The 16,123-nt window shown below is 48.0% G+C and overlaps 2 protein-coding genes across 3 annotated transcripts; one reads left to right on the forward strand and one right to left on the reverse strand.

The window, feature by feature from the left end:
• Nucleotides 1-513: 513 nt before the first annotated feature.
• LOC121869712 (cuticle protein 19-like) lies at nt 514-1,925 on the forward strand. The gene is made up of 4 exons (XM_042371271.1): nt 514-590; nt 763-837; nt 1,115-1,180; nt 1,289-1,925. The coding sequence occupies exons 1-4, from the start codon at nt 579-581 to the stop codon at nt 1,727-1,729; spliced, it is 594 nt and encodes a 197-aa protein (XP_042227205.1). The 5' UTR covers nt 514-578; the 3' UTR covers nt 1,730-1,925.
• Nucleotides 1,926-9,751: 7,826 nt separating this feature from the next.
• On the reverse strand, nt 9,752-13,387 carry LOC121869711 (cuticle protein 19.8-like). 2 transcript variants are annotated; one of them, XM_042371270.1, is made up of 7 exons: nt 13,352-13,387; nt 12,981-13,061; nt 12,379-12,444; nt 11,929-12,275; nt 11,573-11,701; nt 11,503-11,518; nt 9,752-10,186 (listed from the first exon to the last, which is right to left on the reverse strand). In XM_042371270.1, exons 1-7 carry the CDS (start codon nt 13,361-13,363, stop codon nt 9,809-9,811), a joined length of 1,029 nt encoding a protein of 342 aa, XP_042227204.1. In that variant the 5' UTR covers nt 13,364-13,387; the 3' UTR covers nt 9,752-9,808. The 2 variants fall into 2 exon arrangements, with proteins under 2 accessions (XP_042227204.1, XP_042227203.1); XM_042371269.1 differs by lacking the exon at nt 11,503-11,518 and having other exon boundaries at nt 9,752-10,197; nt 11,568-11,701.
• Between the last annotated feature and the right edge of the window lie 2,736 nt (nt 13,388-16,123).

Consider the following 16,123-nt stretch of genomic DNA (forward strand, 5'->3'; position numbering starts at 1 on the left):
TTGGACCCAATAAAGCAGATGCTACTAGAAGTAGGGCCCATCAGGACTGGACCCCAAATACAATGGGATGGTTACATTAGGTTAGGATAGTTTAGGGGTTTTCATAAGACCCATCTGACCAACGCCTGTAAACACCTCACCACACCCTCGTTGTGAAATCTTCTTCCTGTCCTTCTGTCTTAAGTCACCGACAACCTTATCTGGGAGTCAACACGTCACTCGTTTTGTCTGTGGATATCTGAGATTCTCTTGTATTACGTGCAGCTATACATGACACTTCCTTGTCGACATACGGGTTTCTAAGGCATAATAACACTTCCGAGTCATGAGATATATTGAAGCAGAGTCACAGACACGGATGTAAATGTCAACACGGAGGGAGTAAGGAAGTACTATCAGGAAGGGGCGGAGTGTTGTGGACATTGGCCAAGACCAGTTTTTTACCGCGCTTCTTGACGCGAGAAAAAACAGGCAGTGTAGACCAGGGCCAGTGCAACGACGTCACGACTCAGGGGATATATATATTGAGCAGCGTCCTGGATACACTACAGTCCTCTGACTATCTCCACAACATAATAATGAACTTTATGGTAAGTCAAGTTTTACATTTCAAAAAGCCTTTTTGTTTTAAAATTCATCTCAACTTGGATCTTTATAAAGGATTTTTTACGTCATTATCTGCAGAAAATTACAATGGAAAATCTCAGTACTTTCATATGTTATAATTGAGAGGTTTAGCAGTAAGACAATATATGGTTACAGGTGTTGGTGTTGCTGGGTGTGGTGGCCGCTGCTGTAGCTGACTCCCCGGCAGCCTACTACTACTCGGCTCCTCAGGTGAGAGTTACGCCACGGCCAGGTGTTGTTGTCTATGTAAAGGTTACCTCTGTAGTGTTACGACTCTCCTTTAATAAAGTGATACAGTTTGCTTGTGTGTTTGTAGATCTGTGGTTATATTAGAGATCGTCAGTAATACTATAGCAAAATGCTGAAGCAGTGTAATATACATACGTTTCTTTTTTTTATATTTAGTAAGTAAAAGTTGAAGTTCGACTTTTCTACATAACATAGTCCGTTTTCTTTAAATTATCTTTTACACCTTTTCATCTGTCAGGAACCTGTGGAGGAATCAGAAGAATCCGTCCAGGAACGTCAAGCCTACACCTACAGCGCTCCTGAGGTGGGTACTGGTGAAGGTGACCATCAATATCATGAGTGTAGTAATTTCAAGGTTGTTCTGGGTTTCTATAGTGGTAAAGTAAGTTAAATATTTTCTTTCTTATTTCAGGATTATTCTGAAGAATATGATGACGTCAAATACGACTTCGACTGGTCAGTGAAGGACGAAGACTCCGGCAACGACTTCGGTCACCAGGAGTCTCGTGATGGTGACAACACCAAGGGGTCGTACACCGTGCAGCTTCCCGACGGTCGTCTGCAGACTGTGACTTACTACGTGGACGGTGACTCAGGCTACGTGGCCGAGGTCAGCTACGAGGGTGAGGCTCAGTACCCCGAGTCTTCTGAGTATCGTCAGTATGAGCCACCTACTCCTCGGTACACTGCCTCTGAGCCAGAGGAGTCAGAGGAGGCTCTCGTGTACACCCCACCCAGGAGCCTGTACACTGCCCCCGAATCAGAAGAGTCAGAGGAGGCTCCCGTGTACCAGTACACCCCACCCAGGAGGCAGTACTTCGCCCCTCTCAGCTCACTGTACTCAGCACCATGATCTCATCACTGTCTCACCTCACTCTTAACACCACAATGTGACACATAGACCTTCACCACAGCCTGACGAGACGATGCAGGCATTACTCCTTAGATCATTATTATTAATGTAGAATTAATGATATTGATATCATTAAATTCTACAGACTTTGTACATTTCATGAATATTTATTCATAATAAATCTTCAAATACTAAACTGCACTATACATTCATTTCCTTTAAAAAAATTCCCTGAAATAAAGGGAATTTAGCTTTGAGAATTATATTTGTTATACATTCTGGGAAGTTTATTCTATACAGTGAAAATCTCATTAAATGTCAGAATTTGTTTTATTAGCCATCTTTTTCCTCCATCTCTATATCATCTCCTACATTCATCCTCACTATATAACCCTTCTTCTCCCTCTATATTTCTATTACCACAATATCATAATCTCAAGCACTAAATAGTATATGATATAGCTTCATAATAACTATACTCGGGACATCTTGTAAAATACGTGAGTTGTTGTGTTCCGTCACCAAGACCATAACTGACCACCTGCCTCTATCTGTCCCTCTTCACCTGTCCCTCTCCACCTGCCACTCTCCACCTGTACCCCTCCACCTGTCCCTCTCCACCTGCCACTCTCCACCTGTACCCCTCCACCTGTCCCTCTCCACCTGCCACTCTCCACCTGTCCCTCTCCACCTGTCCCTCTGCACCTGCCACTCTCCACTTGTCCCTCTCCACCTGTCATTCTCCACCTCGTTCTCTCCACCTGTACCTATCCACCTGTACACCTCCACCTGTCCCTTTCTACTTGTCCTTCTCCATTGTCCCTCTCCACCTGTCCCTCTCCACCCGTCCTTCTCCACCTGTCCTTCCGTCACAAAAAAACTCACATATAATAAACAAGATTCTTCATCACTTGGCCTTAAGAATAGTGTTTCCTGATACACTTCCTGTATACTTCAAACAAATAAGGAAACCACTATCTCGGGAGCCTCTAGCCACCACCTCCACCACAACAAGACGAGAGAATCAAGGAACTAAGATGATTTGTTTTGGTATTTTTCTTAATAATTACTTTTGCATTATAAATATATAGGATTCCTTATCGTCAGACAATCCAATCGAATAATAATAATACACTCTATCAAAACATTTCAGTAACCTTCATCCTCACATACGCCATTTTATCGACTTCAATTTCTCTGGTAATTTTCAAGACCTTTACATTTAATCAGTAATTATATTCTCTTTACGGGAGTAAATACGTGGAATTGTTTATTAGTTTACATTGAATATAAAGATCGAGTGTCTGAAGAACTGAACTCCTTAGTTCAATTCAATTTCAATTGTTTATTCCTTGATAGAGGAAGCGGGATCCTAGTGCTGTCACTAGGTACCCCTGTACAATGACACCAGAATCATCTGGCAAGTGTGAAAAGTATATACAGTATAAATATTATAAAGGGGCTTACTAAAGCCTAAGGAAGGAAGGATGTTCCTTTAACACATAATTAATATTATTTACAAAATATCTGGCCAGTATTGGGAGGATCATCGTGTCTCCGTCAGGGGGTCGTGGAGTGGTGGTCCAGCAGGCGTCACGGAAGCGTTGTGTGTGGGGACATCTTAGGAGGTAGTGGATAAGGGTGCGGCTGTCGGGTCTTCTGCATAACGCACAAGAGCGTTGCTCAGGGGATGTGGGGATACCAATCTCCCAAGCAAAGTCATACCCGATGATGATACGGGCAGCAATCACGTCCCCCTTCCGCGACCCTTTCCCGTAGACGTACGAGAAGTCAGGAAGTTTACGGAGGACATCGTACCATGTGGGCGGGGAGTCCAGGGGGATGGCTGCTTCCCGAGCTTCTCTCTGTTTGCGGCGGATTTGGGTCCTAATCTGTAAGAGTGTTCGAGGAACAACGTAGTCAGGTGTGGCCTTGTTGCAGCCAGTCTTGGCAAGGTCATCTGCTGCCTCATTCCCCAAGATACCGACATGACTAGGTATCCATAGGAATGTCACAGGACGGCCTTCATCCTGAAGTGTGGATGTTAACCCTCGTATTCGGAGGATGAGGTCCTTATTTTCCCCAGATCCAAATGCGATCCCGTCGAGAGCAGACCTGGAATCGCAGCAGACAAGCAAGGGGCAGAAACCATCTGCTTCTTCCTCAGCGAGAAGGGCAGCAAGGAGGGCTATTAGTTCAGCCTGAGTGGAGGATGCCCCGTCAGAAACTCTGAGAGACAGTTTGATAGGCTCAGGGGCATGAGGACGGGAGATGTAGACACCAGCCCCGGCCCTACCTGTAGCGGGGTCAACAGAACCATCAGTGTAGAGGACGACCCTACCTGGGGACCAGTGAGCGATCCTGGAGAGGTGGTATTTGCAGAGAATAACAGGGTTCACCTGGGATTTCGGGAGCGGTCCACCGAGGGCAATCACTTCAGGTTGAAAATCCAGCCAGGGAGAAGGAGACGAACCAACAGCAGGGGTGACAACAATATCAGGCAGGAGGTCGTGTTCCTGAAGGGCTCGGATGAGTGACCCTCGCCACTGTCTTCTAGATGGAGGTCGGTCTCGGACAGCAGTAGTCAAGTTGGTTTGGACATAGTTGCCCCTAGGATCCCGTAGAATGGAAACGGCAGTTTTTAGGTAAAACTCCTGGACACGATCCTGTAAGGGGGAAAGACCAAGTTCGGTATATAGAGAAGTAGAGCGTGTCCACTGAGGAGCCCCAAGGATGATACGAGCAGCTTTCCTCTGGATAACTTCGAGACGGTTGACAGCAGTCCGACTAATGTTGACGAGGGCAGGGGCGGCGTAGTCGACACAGGAACGGACAAAAGACTTGTACATGGTGAGAAGTACAGGGATGCTGGCACCAAGGGAACCCCTGCACATGGTAGAGAGGGGAGCGAGACGCCGAAAACATATGTCTCGAAGATAGCGGACTTCAGGGATCTGACAACGTGTGCGAGTTACATACACACCCAGGTATTTTGTCTCATTAACCCAGTCCAAGGGCGTTCCTGATAAGAAAAGGGGTGGAGGTACAACACGACCGTGCCACATGGCTTTTGTTTTCGCAGTTGAAAGAAGGAAACCAAGTGAATCACACTCTCTGGAGACCAGATCAAGGGCTTCCTGCATGCTGAGGTAGTCAGGGGCTTGGAGGAGGACATCGTCGGCATATCCTGAGTGGACAACTTCTGTCGGCCACGGGAGTGATGCAATGGAGTGCATGAGAGTGTTAAACAAGGTGGGACTCAGGACTCCACCTTGAGGGGTGCCGAGGTTCATTTCTTGAACAGGAGACATAGAGCCTTCAACGCGAACCCGGGCCTGACGTCCAGTGAGGTAAGAGGCGATCCATTGTAGAAGTCTCCCTTTAACCCCTAACCGTGCAAGTTCAGCTAAAATGAGGGCAGGCTGAGCCGTATCAAAGGCTCCCTTGATATCAAGGAAGACGGAGACGCGGGCAGTCTGATTGCAATAAAAGGAAGCAATGGAGTGTGCTGTGCTGCGATGTTGAATGAAACCATTGAGGGAGTTGTGGAAGCCGCCTATGGTGTGAAGAAGGCGACGATGGAGTATCCTCTCCATCATCTTGCAAACACAGGAGGTAAGACTAATGGGTCGATATTTCCCAGGATCTCCCGGCTTAGGGATGGGGATAATAGTGGCATTTTTCCAGTTGGACGGGAGAACCCCATGTTCATAAGACATATTGTAGAGAGCAAGCAAGGGGCCGTTAGGAATATTAGTACAGGCGTTGAGGACGGAGTAGGTTATCTGATCATCCCCAGGAGAGGTGTCTTTTCTAGAGCGACGAGCACTGTCAAGCTCGAACTGTGTGATGGGATGATCAGTGGGGGCAGGGGAGGTAAGAGCAGCACGAACAACAGGCTCAGACGCATCGATGCGGGCCTGCACTGCCTCCTGCATTGGATCTGGAAGTGCCTCTGGGGAGGAAGCTCGTGCCCAGTCCTCCATTAAAGAGCAGGCAAGGGAGGCGGGATCAGGGTGGGGAGGAGGCCTCCGTCGAGTACCCCGTATAGCATTAATCCGATTCCATACATAAGAGGGTGACGACTGGAACGATAGAGACCCCGTGAAGGATAGCCAGTCCGCCTCACGTATCCGACGGCGCTCCTGAGTTGCAAAGGAGCACCAATTTTTGAAGTCTTCCCAGTCCTCTGGAGACCGAGACCTCCGTATGGCAGAGTGGAGATCACGGGTTACCTGCCGGAGATGTCTCATGGCAGGGATACGATACCAGTAGTTGGTGGCACTTCTGGGGTGACGGGGAGGGCGTGGAGGGGTAGCGCGATTGACAGAGTCATACACGGCATCAACAAAATCAGCGCTGTAAGAGTCAAGGGACTGAGGGACAACATAGGAATCCGCCCAGGTAGAAAGGTATTGGGTAAAGGAAGGAACAGCATCTTGTGTGAGACGAAGGCGAGGGGATCGATAAGGAGTTGATGTCGGGGCAGAGAAGGAGAGCCTGAGATGGGTAGTAACGGCAAGATGGTCACTATACAGAGCAGGCTCGGTGCAGACGGTAGGATGAAAGGAAGTATGACCGTTCAATAGTAAGCCAACATCAAGGAAACTATGGGGGAGGCGAGTAGGATCGTCAGGACAAAGAAAGCGAACATCATCATCCCCATTAAGAAACTGTGAGAGATGTGATCCATTAAGGGTACATGGAGTGGGATGATCCGGAGTAAGAGTGGGATGGCGGGCATTAAAGTCGCCAAGAACAATAGTGGGAACCCCATCATGGAGGTCGTGAAGAACCTGGGGGTCCAGAGAATTACTCTTGAAATGAACATTGACTACACGAAGGGTCCGGTCACCAAGAGTAAGGGAGACAGAAAGTAATTCAGACGGGGGTCCATGTGAGTCAGGTGAAGGGAGACGAACAGATGGAATGGTGTTACGCACAAGGGTGAGGAGGCCACGAGCCTGCCCACGGTACCGAGGCAGGGTGTAAACAGAATAGCCAGAGAGGCGGAGTGGAGTAACATCGTCTGTGATGGTTTCCTGAAGTAGAGCAACATCTACTTGATGGGAGAGCACAAACTGGGCGAGGTCTGTCCGGCGAGGTCTAAGTCCCTGGATGTTCCATTGTAAGAAGAGGAGGGAACGGCCTCCGGTGTGAGATGAGTCGGAGGGGCTAGACAGGGCTCCAGAGGAGGTACCAAATTCTGTTGAGAGAAATGGAGAGGGAGGAGTGGGAGAGCGAGGGATGGATCCTCCATCTCGGGAGATGGAAGGAGGCGGGTCATCAGGGCTTGCAAAGCGCGCCCCTGTTGGGTCAGGGTGTCCAGAATGAGTTGTTGTTGCTTCTGCAATGTCGCAATTGTTTTCACAAACAAGTCGAGTTGGGCTGAGAGAAGGTTGATTTGCTTGGAGTGGCGATCCAGACGGAGAGTGATTGTTTCCATAGAACCAACTTGGTGTACCTGTGCATGAGCTGGAGGTGGCGGCGAGGATTGCCGAGGGCCCGACTGGGCATGTGGTGGTGGTAGCGACGGAGAGGGACGGTGAGGGTTCAGTTGAGTAAGAGGTGGTGGTGCTGGTGAGAGACAGCGGGGGTCCGGGTGGGCAGGAGATGGTGGTGACTGTGTGGCAGGGCCGGCAACGACCTTGTTCCAAGAACGGTAGGGAGAGGGAGGGAGGGGAGAAAGGATGGGTGGTAGGGGTGATGGAGGGGGTGGTAGAGGAGAGGAGATCAATGGGAAATCCTTGGTGGATGGAAGAGGCGGTGGTGGATAGGATTGAGGTTTGGTTGACAGGGGCTTCGTCAGAGACGAGGGCGGTGGTACAAGGTAAGTTTTCCCCGGGCGAGTGCCAGGACGCTGTGGGCAATTGGCATTCCAGGCGTGGTGACTGCCATGGCAATTGACGCACCGTGGAATAACTGGGATTTTGTTCTGAATTTTCGATTTGCATTCCACTGTGTCGTGAGGACCTGCACAGAAACCGCAGGCGACCATCCTCGTGCACTCCCAGGTGCGGTGTTTCCACGATTGGCAACGACCACAGATTTTCGGGGTTCCGATAAATCGGTCGAGAGGACAGTTGTGAATTGGTCCTACATTCACCTTCGGGGGGAGGGGGCCCACCCACCAGCCGATGAGTTCGTTGGATGGATGTTTGGAGACCGGGTTGATGCGGCGTTCCATGTCCAGTAGTTGTGGGAGAAGAGGGCGAAGATCGTCGATAGGGATCTCCCAGGGTACGTGGCGAACCATTACCTTGGTACGACGAGTTTCTGGGGTGATGATGGTGAACTTCAGCATCACCTCCCCCTGGGGAGCAGGAAAGCCCACCTGAGTGAGCAGGCGTACCGTCTCGTCCATTTGTGTGGTGACTATCACGGCTGTGGGACCTCGGCGGAGGCGAAGTGTTGAGTCCTGAAGTGGAGAGCAGTGACGGAAGAACCAGGTCGTCCGTGTGCTCAGAGGCAAGTCCCGAGGGAAGGCGAGACGACGAAGGCGCGACGGGGCAGGGAGACAAAGGGAATCCCCTATGTCCATCGTCGGCGGAGGGTCGGTCATTGAGCCACATGTAGGCTCACTTGGGGACCCTGATGACAGGAGTCCACCCTCTACAGCCCCAGAAGGGGTGCAAGGGGGAGCCGTGGCCCCTGCTGGAGACCCTGACTTCTGAGGTTTCTGCTTCTTCTTTGACGTGTCTTCAAGAAGAAAGTCGTCAGCATCACTGTCACCTACTGCCGCCGTTTCCAACGAACGGGAGCGTTTAACGGCGGGCATAGGACACGTTGGCAACACTGCAGTCAGGTGGAGTGGTAATGACGTCACACTATCACACTGCGCATGCGCAAACTTGAAAACTTTGCTCAGAGGGATCGGGTGGTAGGACCAGATGTTTTATCCCCAAAAAATGACAAAGTCCAAAAGTAACAAAAAAATATATGCCACTGTGCTGATAACTGGGTCTTACTGTAGTTGTCTACACAGGCTGGGATTGGTAGACTCTCTGAATTCGTCAGAAATACGAATTTTAAGGAGCAGTCTCTTACAGCCTTTGTTGACACTACGCACGCATGCGCGTTTCTCCATCAATAGGTCCTCCTTAGTTATTTATTTTTTTCAAGTGTAATCTTTGTATACTGAGGTTGGAATTGTCGAACACAGATGTCGCTTGTTCGGTACAGGCATGCGGTCACCATTCTCACCAGTTACCCCGACGACTTGACACTGGTCGCAGCGGAGTTGTCCCACACTTACAAAGACCAGCCAGCCCTGAGCACCCATGACTCTTCTACTGTTTTTGTTTCTAACTGGTATGTAAAAATGCTATGTATGTTAAGTGCGTTGTATTTTAGCAGCGGTTTAGTATTAGCATTATTTTTCTTCGTAAGGCGCTAAAAGTATCCAAAGTACCCGGCTGTGTGCGTTAAGAGTGTGTCTGGTATGCAGAGATAAGGTGGGGTAGGCGAGGTCGTTGTGAAACATTGGTACCACAGGTGAGAGTGAGGTTATCATTAAGGTGGTATTCAAAACATTGGTCCTGTTAAGTCCTCCGTCTCATCCACGAACCCTAAGACTAATGAACCTGTGAATCCGAGACATCACACGACCCAATACATCATCTATGGGCCCAGCACTGTGTGATGTCTCGGATTCAGGGGTTCGTTAGTCTCAGGGTTCATGAATGGGACAGAGGACATAACACTTCAGACTTTGATATCCACCATCACTAACACCCGCGAGTGTACTTACTGTAATGCCCGTAAGAGAACTTCACCTATTTTACTGAGACTAATACAGAACCAGCTCTTGAGGGCTAAATAGCAAATAGTTCTATCTACTAATTTATAATTATTGATAGACTAGTGTAAATAACTAACCAAATTACACCTTTAAAGTCCATAGTTGTCAAAGCACAGTAATACTTTATAATAATATTAAGAAACAATAACTCGATCAACAATGTCAAATATGCACAAAAAATAACTATCTACATATTGGTTCGTGGAGATGAATACATGATACATTGGTTGAAGATTTATTATGAATAAATACTCATATGTACAAAGCTTTGAAATAGTTTATGAAAATATCACAGAGAAGCAGTTATGAGTTGAGGAGTTATGAGTTGAGTCACCTCCTCGTACAGAAACAAGGTGATGTCTCAGGTGTAATGTGTTAGCTGCGAGGTGAGACAGTGAATAGGGAGTGGCAGCGAACGGCTTAGTGGGTGTTGTGTAGAGCCGCTTAGGTGGGGTGTACACGGGAGTCTCCAATGACTCTTCAGACTCGGGGGCAGTGAACCGTCTCCTAGGTGGTGTGTACACGGGAGTCTCCATTGACTCTTCAGACTCGGGGGCAGTGTACCGTCTCCTAGGGGGTGTGTACACGGGAGTCTCCATTGACTCTTCTGACTCGGGGGCAGTGTACAGTCTCCTCGGTGGGGTGTACACGGGAGCCTCTGTTGTCTTTTCTGACTCGGGCAGTGTACAGTCTCCTCTGTGGGGTGTACACGGGAGTCTCCACTGACTCTTCTGACTCAGGGGCAGTGTACAGTCTCCTGGGTGGGGTGTAATGGGAGGCTCCACTGACTCTCTCTGACTCAGGGGCAGGTTGTCTTTCTGACTCAGGGGCAGTGTACTCTCCTGTAGTGTACACGGGGTGGTGGGGTGTACACGGTGAGTCAGTCCACTGACTCTTGCTGACCTGTCAGGTACTCTGTCTCCTGGGTGGGGGTGTACACGGAGAGTCTCCACTGACTCAGGGCAGTGTGCTGTTCTAGGTGGGGTGTACACGGAAGTCTCCACTCTTCACCCAGTGTACAGTCTCCTGGTGGGTGTGCACGGAATTTGTTGTTTTTTGACCAGGGCAGTGTACAGTCTCCTAGGGTGGGGTGTACACGGGAGCTCCTGGTTCTGTACTGACCAGGGGCACAGTCTCCTGGGTGGTGTACACGGGAGCCCACTGTACTCTGACTCAGGGGCAGTGTACTCTCCTGGGTGGTGTGTCTTAATGACTTTCTGACTCAGGGGCAGGCACAGTCTCCTAGGTGGGGTGCATGGGAGCCCAGAAGGGGTGTACTGACTCAGGGCAGTGTACAGTCTCCCTAGGTGGGGGTGCACGGGAGCCCCAGTTGTCTCTTCTGACTCAGGGCAGTGTACAGTCTCCCAGGTGGGGTGTACACGGGAGCCCTCTGTTATCAAACTGGACTCAGGTGCAGTGTACAGTCTCCCTGGGTGGGGGTGTACACGGGAGTTCCAGCTACCTTCTGACTCAGGGCAGTGCAGCCTCCTAGGTAGGTGTACACGGGGTTTACTGTTGTCTCTTTCTGACTCAGGGCAGTGTACAGTCTCTCCTAGGGTGGGTGTACACGGGAGCCCCTGTTGTCTTACTGACTCAGGGCAGTGTACAGTCTCCTGGGTGGGGTGTACACGGGGAGTCTCCACTGACTCTTCTGACTCAGGGGCAGTGGTGGACAGTCTGTCCTAGGGGCAGTGTGGGTGGGGTGTACACGGGAGCCTCTCTCTGGACTCAGGGGCAGTGTACAGCTCCCTAAGAGGTGTACACGGGAGCTACAGTGACTGTCTTTCTGACTCAGGGGGTACAGTGTACAGTCTCCTACAGGGTGGGGCAGGTACACGGGAGCCTCAGTTGTCTGCACTGACTCAGGGGGCAGTGTACAGTCTCCTAGGGTGGTGTGTACACGGGAAAGTCTCTACTTCTCTTCTGACTCGGGGCAGTGTACAGTTCTTAGGTGTAAAGTGTACACGGGAGCCTCTGTTGTCTGTACTAACTCAGGGGCCGTGTACAGTCTCCTTACTGGGGTGTACACGGGAGTCTCTTCTGACTCAGGGGCAGTGTACAGTCTCCTGGGTGGGGTGTACACGGGAGTCTCCACTGACTCTTCTGACTCAGGGGCAGTGTACACTCTCCTAGGTGGGGTGTACACGGGAGCCTCTGTTGTCTTTTCTAACCCAGGGCAGTGGGGGTGTACACGGGAGTCTCCACTGACTCTTCTGACTCAGGGGCAGTGTACACTCTTCTAGGTGGGGTGTACACGGGAGCCTCTGTTGTCTTTTCTGACTCAGGTGCAGTGTACAGTCTCCTGGGTGAGGTGTACACGGGAGCCTCCTCTGACTCAGGGGCAGTGTACAGCCTCCTAGGTGGGGTGTACACGGGAGCCACAGTTGTCTGTACTGACTCAGGGGCAGTGTACAGTCTCCTGGGTGGTGTGTACACTGGAGTCTTCACTGACTCTTCTGACTCGGGGGCGGTGTACCGAGGAGTGGGTGGCTTGTACTGACGATACTCAGAAGACTCGGAGTACTGAGCCTCACCCTCGTACTTGACCTTGGCCACGTAGCCTGAGTCACCGTCCACGTAGTAAGTCACAGTCTGCAGGCGACCGTCGGGAAGCTGCACGGTGTACGACCCTTTAATATTCCTGTTGTCACGGTCCTCTTGGTGGACGAAGTCGTTGCCGGAGTTACCGTCCTGTACTGACCAGTCGAAGTCGTATTTGGTCACATCATATTTTTCTGTATATTCCTGAAATAAAAACGTCCCGATTAGTTAACCAATTTCAATAAAAGGTAATAACAAACGATTTGTAATTATACACACGTTAATGGACCCATACACCAGTACCTACCTTAGGGACGCTGTAGCTGTGGGCTGGTCTGGTTTCGGGTGACTCTACTGATGCTTCCACTGGTTCCTGAATAAAGGTCAGAGGATAGTGAAGGGTGACGGATGCTACATTACATCTATTACAAGAATTTCTGGTGATTTACTATATACGTTTCATATATATAACCTCTGTCTTTAGTGATATAAGTTATTGATAAGTGATGAATGTTTACAGGTTTAGTCTCGCATCCCTTTTACCATTCCACACTCCTGCTCTTAATTATATATATTTAAAGATACAGGAACAGTTTAGTTGCACAAAAAATATCACTTAATTCCAAAAGTAAATGTAATCCGAATAGTTTTTCCAGTGTGAATATTTACCCTCCTCTTACGTAATTAATTAGGATATTTTAACCGTATCAAGTGAAGGAATGTATTTATAGATCACTTATATGTAAAACTTGATAAGAAATTTGGTGATGGAGTTAAAACATTATCTTATGCTCGTAATATCCCTCGCCTGTGTTAATGAATCTGGCCTTAAACCTACACAAGAATGACCTAACCCGAGTAAGACTGTCTTGGGTAACTGGTCGCTGGTGGAGGGAGAGTAACACTTACCCGAGGAGCTGTGTAGAAGTATAATGGGGCGGAGGGTGAGTCAGCCACGGCAGCAGTCACCACAGCCAGCACCGCCACCACCTGTGAACATACATAGCTTTAGAAAATCATGTTCTTGATGTAAATAGATGAGTCAAATGACGTCTTATAATAACACACACACAAACTCGAGTCATTAATAGATGTACACAGAGAAACTACATCATTCAAATTAGCTTCTATAGTGATTTTTAAATTATAGTTCTCTTTACGTAATCATATCAAAACACTATGATTTACGAGCACTATTTATCGACACCTAATTATCACAACTGTGCTTGTCAGCATCAACGTTTCTGAAATATCAAATAATGACACCAAATCTGCTTCACCTTTAACGTCATCTTGCTGTGGAGGTTTTGGGAAGACTGTCATCTACCCAGGACACTACCAGTATATATCCCTGAGTCGTGACGTCGCCTAACTGACCTCGAGCGGGGGACTACCTGATATGTTTTTCAGGGTGGAAGAGCAAGTCAAAAAAAACTGGTCGCGGCAAGTGTTCAGGGAGGCGCTTCCGGAGTGTACTTGATCCATGTAATACTTTAAAAAATATTCTTCCATTAATCTTCTTTCCACCTTTTATCACGGAGGATTAATACATATATTATACTCGATCGGATAAGGGTAATTATGCCTCTCTCGTCGTCTGGGGGTGTATATGTGAGAAGGGGGAAACTTAACGAAAGCTATTATTAAGCTTACGCAACGAGGAAATAATAAACTTTAACACTAAGGTCGTAGACTGGTATTAGTTACTGGTTAACATTGTCAAGTTCTTCAAGCACGATTTTAAGAGAGAAACAGACCGAGATAGAGGGATATTGGACGTGGGTGGAGTCGTTCATATATTATTTTTAAATGTATCCAGTCTTCCTGTTCTCATACCGTGTTTCGTATTATCATTTTGTCAATAAATCTGGATAATAATTTGATATTTCCTGAATTTGAAGTCCCTGGTTAAGAAATTCTTCATTATTTTTGTTATTATTATTATTAGTAGTAATTATACCCACATTATTTTTACTGTTATTATTATTATGAGCTAAACACAACACTCAAATATTATGAGCTATTCACCTGGAATTATTTTATTTTTTTGGATAACCTTAAAATGATTAAGTGATGAAGGTCTGGTATTTATGTTAACATTTATGAATATGTTTCCGTGTAGGACATCATGTTACCACCGTGAAGCTTATCAATAGTATGTGGTGATGAGTTACTTTTACTTTTTACTTTTATGTTCTTCACCACTGATCGGCTCGTTAGCCGCTTGGGTGATCGATCACGTCTCTGTTACGCACTGTTGGCAAGTAATGGGCAAGTACTGGCTCAAGTTTAGTCTTGAAAGAGCTCACACTCGGTGCCTTCACCACACTTTCTGGCAGATTGTTCCAAGAGTTCACAACTCTCACTACGAAAAAGTTTGCCCTCACAATTTTTTGAACCTGCGTCTTCTTCAATCTTGAGCTGTGAACCCTAGTGGGGCGAGCGTCCGCCAGCTTCAGGTAAGGACACTTGACTGAGTAGTGCCCCTTGAGATGCTTATACACCTAAATTAGGTCCCCCCTTGCCCGTCTGTAGTATAAACTATGCAAGTTCAGGCGCTCCAATCTCTCAGGGTAGCTGAGGTGCCGAAGTGCAGGCACCAGTCTCGTGGCCCTCCTTTGAACATTTTCAACCAACTGACAGTCCCTAGCATATCTCGTGGACCAGAAGGGGTGACAGTACTCCAGATGGGGAAGCACTTCACTCTTGAAGATCGTTACGAGGGACGGACCGTCTAAATATCTGAACGACCTTCTTATAAGACCCAATATTTTATTTACCTGATTTACCTTCTTCTCGCAATGGCCCGAGAACTTCAGTTCATTGTCAACATACACACCTAGGTCCTTCTCTCATTCAATCTCAACTAGTGCAGTTTCTTCATCCCGTTGGGACATATGATACGCATCCTTACCGTTGGTACGCCCCAGGTGCATCCTCTTACACTTCATGACATTGAATCTCGGTAGCCATTTCTTTGACCATTCCTGGAGCCCACAGAGGTCCTTCTGCAGCTCTTCACAGTCCGCTTGGTTCTTAATTTCCCGAAATAACTTGGCGTCATCGGCAAACATTTGTATGGAGGAGTATACAACGTCAGGCATGTCATTTATGAAACAAGCAAACAACAGCGGGCCCAATACACTGCTCTGTGGTACCCCACTTGTGACAGGTACAGATGACGATTTCGTGCCATTAATCACCACACACTGCTTGCGGTCATGTAGAAAGTCTTCTATCCACGCTAGGACATTTGTCCGAATTCCGTACCCTTCCAGTTTGATTTTCAGCCTTTCGTAGGGTACACTGTCGAAAGCCTTGGCAAAATCTAGGTAAATATTGTCGATATTACCACCCCGTTCCAGAATATGGGTCCAAATATCCAACACCTGGTAATACTCATAAGTACTTTACATACTATGCTGGTCAGGCACACTGGTCTATAGTTGTTCGTGGAGTGACGATCTCCCTTCTTGAAGATAGGACTCACACAAGCCTTTTTCCAATCACTGGGGACCATTTGTTCATCCAGGCATTTACAAAACAGGATCTTCAGGGGCACGGCAAGCTCGTTGCACAACTCTCTTATCACTCTGGGATGCACCATGTCAGGGCCGGGACTGTTATGGATCTTTATCTTTGACAGTTTATTTCTTATACCCTCTTCTGTGAACACAATGTGGGTCACTGCTGTGTCGAACCGTCTGTCCTCAAACGCAGGAAGATTAATCGCATCTTCTCTTGTGAACACCGAGGAAAAGAAGCTGTTCAATGCCTCGGCTTTATCCTGGTCAGAATCTGCGTAACTTCCATTTTTAAGCCTCAGGTCTGATACTCCTACTCGCGTTTGCTTGGTTTCTGGCTCTTGCATACACCCTGTCCTGCTCATCGTTTGCCCTAACCCACGTCTTGAATTTCTGGGGTTTCTTCTTAACTTTATCGACCGCCGCATGGTTCATGTGTAGGGATCCCCTCGTATTCCTAGAGGCACTGGGTTTGGTCTTGGGTATATATTTATCGATCAAATGGGTCACTTTACTAGTTATGATATT

This window comes from Homarus americanus, unplaced genomic scaffold (assembly GCF_018991925.1).
Source record: "Homarus americanus isolate GMGI-L3 unplaced genomic scaffold, GMGI_Hamer_2.0 scaffold23578, whole genome shotgun sequence".
NCBI classification, from domain to species: domain Eukaryota; kingdom Metazoa; phylum Arthropoda; class Malacostraca; order Decapoda; family Nephropidae; genus Homarus; species Homarus americanus.